Source organism: Nansenia antarctica, assembly GCF_963989245.1.
Source record: "Nansenia antarctica genome assembly, chromosome: 4".
Classification (NCBI taxonomy): domain Eukaryota; kingdom Metazoa; phylum Chordata; class Actinopteri; order Argentiniformes; family Microstomatidae; genus Nansenia; species Nansenia antarctica.
The window spans coordinates 52,984,397-52,986,896 of NC_137689.1; the positions used below are offsets into that span (position 1 = coordinate 52,984,397).

Consider the following 2,500-nt stretch of genomic DNA (forward strand, 5'->3'; position numbering starts at 1 on the left):
GTGCGGATGGCAAGTGGAATAAGCAGGTTTCCTGTGAGCCTGTGGACTGTGGCCTACCAGACAAATACCATGTCCACCCTGCACACTTCAACTTCCCAGAGGGGACCACCTATGGAAAGAAGAGCACCTTCCAGTGTAGGGAACCTGCCCAGCTTGTAGGTGAGAAAATGAGATAACACACACACACACACACACACACACGGAACACACACAAACAGAACACTCAACACACATGGAAACCACACACAAGAAAAACGAGTTTTATAGTACCAGTCACGGCTGTCAGCACGTGGTTGATGGGGTAAGACTCTTTTTTCTCTCTCTATTCTCATCTCTCTCCAACTCCGTGTCTTTCACGTCTCTCTCCTCTCTTTCCACCATGCCCCTTCCCTCCCCTTTTTCCACCTCTCCGTTCTTTCCCCTCCTCTCCAAGGATCCAACAACACCTTGACGTGTCTGGAGGACGGCCTGTGGTCCTTCCCCGAGGCGCTGTGTGAGCTGCGGTGCCCGGCCCCGCCCCCCGTGCCCAACGCCGTGCTGCAGACCAAGCGCTGCAACGACACGGGCCTCAAAGTGGGCTCCCTCTGCAAGTACAAGTGCAAGCCCGGCTACCACGTCACCAACAAACCCAAGAGGTGACCGCCCACCACTACTACCACCTTCACATACGTACACACGTACACACGTAAACACACACACACACACACACACACACACACACCCACGTCACCAACAAACCCAGGTGACCCACTACTACTACCACCTTCACATACGTACACACACACACACACACACACACACACACACGTCACCAACAAACCCAAGAGGTGACCCACCACTACTTCCACCTTCACATACGTACACACACACACACACACACACACACACACACGTCGCCAACAAACCCAAGAGGTGACCGCCCACCACTACTACCACCTTCACATACGTACACACACACACACACACACACACACACACACCCATGCTGGTCCACACTCAAAAGAGAGACATTTCTTGATTTTCCTCATTCAGGAAGAGTAGGATTGTCATATTAATGTCATAAACAAGAGATAGCCCAGTCCAAACCACACAGCCCCCCTGCCCCCCTACGTTCTTCATCATCATCATCATCATCATCATCCACTCACCACAATAGATTAGAGATGAGTACAGCTGTGATGAGATGGCTCAATTCCAATCAAAATCCAGTTTTTAATGAATCCAACTTGGGATTTTCCCCCATTTAATTTCTGCTATTGTGTTGTGTAAAACATCCATCCATCATCCCAACATTGAAATTGGAGATAAGAACACGATAACAATTAATTGACTTCCGGGGTGGGGGGATCCCATGTACAATTCATTCAAGTGGAATTTGTTTGTAGTTGAGCCATTTATACCTCCAGAGATAAAGACAAGCACAACAGTCAGTCATCATCAGATGATATGGAAGCAGCTAAACATGACCAGACTAGAGACCAATACAGTCACATATACCACAACACATCCTTACACATCTAGAACCATCCTTCAATTCAAACCACTTCGGCCTAGCAGGTTTTCTTGGCACAAGATGGTGAGATAGATAGATAGATAGATAGATAGATAGAGAGAGAGAGAGAGAGAGATAGATATATATATATAGATAGAGAGATAGATAGAAAGATAGATAGACAGATAGATAGAAAGATAGATAGACAGATGGGGAAATTCCAGGGGGAAATTACGGCGTTACAGCAGCTCACACCACACAAAAAAACAACGGCAAAATAAAACGATACTAATTAAATAACGGAATAAAAAAACATAAATAGACATAAATAGACATCTGACACATTATATAACCACCGTCCAGTATGATTGAACAATCCCCAGTATGATTCAACACCACGACGTGTTCACACCAACGCCTACTGTGATACGTCGTAAATAATACGGCATCAAACAATAACCGGTATACACCTTCCCTCCCACCGCTCAGCGACGCTCATTAGTAAGGCAGTGACAGGTAGCTTCACTCAGATGTCCGCCACGATAACAAGCGTGATGTGACGCGCGACGGTGACTGTTGTAGCCGTGGGCACAGACACGATGTCTGGCTCCATCTGGGACTAGTGTCTCTCCCCCCCCCGCCAGGCAGCCTGTCTAATTGCCGGTGACTAGTGAACAACTCACCTAGCCGGAATCAATACTGGCAATAAACAGCAGCTGAAAACAACAAAAATCAACGCTAACCTCTACCTGACCCCCCCCCCCACACACACACACACACACACACCTACGCAGGCGTGCGTTTAAACGGCAGTGTACGGAGGACGGGAGCTGGCTGGAGGGGGCGTGTGAGCCGGTGACCTGCGACGCCCCGCCCGCCATTTTCCACGGCATGTACCAGTGTACGGACGGCTTCCGCTTCGACAGCACCTGCTGGATCACCTGCCCAGGCACCGGGGCCAACCACACGGTGAGACCGCTGCACGCCGCTCCATGCAAGCAGGTCTGT

General features: G+C 49.2%; 1 protein-coding gene across 1 annotated transcript in view; it reads left to right on the top strand.

The window, feature by feature from the left end:
- The window catches only part of pappaa (pregnancy-associated plasma protein A, pappalysin 1a), a gene marked incomplete at both ends in the record, with an annotated part of 90,897 nt that overhangs the window by 66,001 nt on the left and 22,396 nt on the right, over window positions 1-2,500 (top strand). Inside the window, 3 exons of the mRNA XM_080529449.1 lie at window positions 1-159; window positions 434-635; window positions 2,287-2,461. The exon at window positions 1-159 is cut by the window's left edge and continues 25 nt beyond it. Coding sequence (XP_080385575.1) covers window positions 1-159; window positions 434-635; window positions 2,287-2,461 — 536 coding nt within the window. The remainder of the gene's footprint in view (window positions 160-433; window positions 636-2,286; window positions 2,462-2,500) is intronic.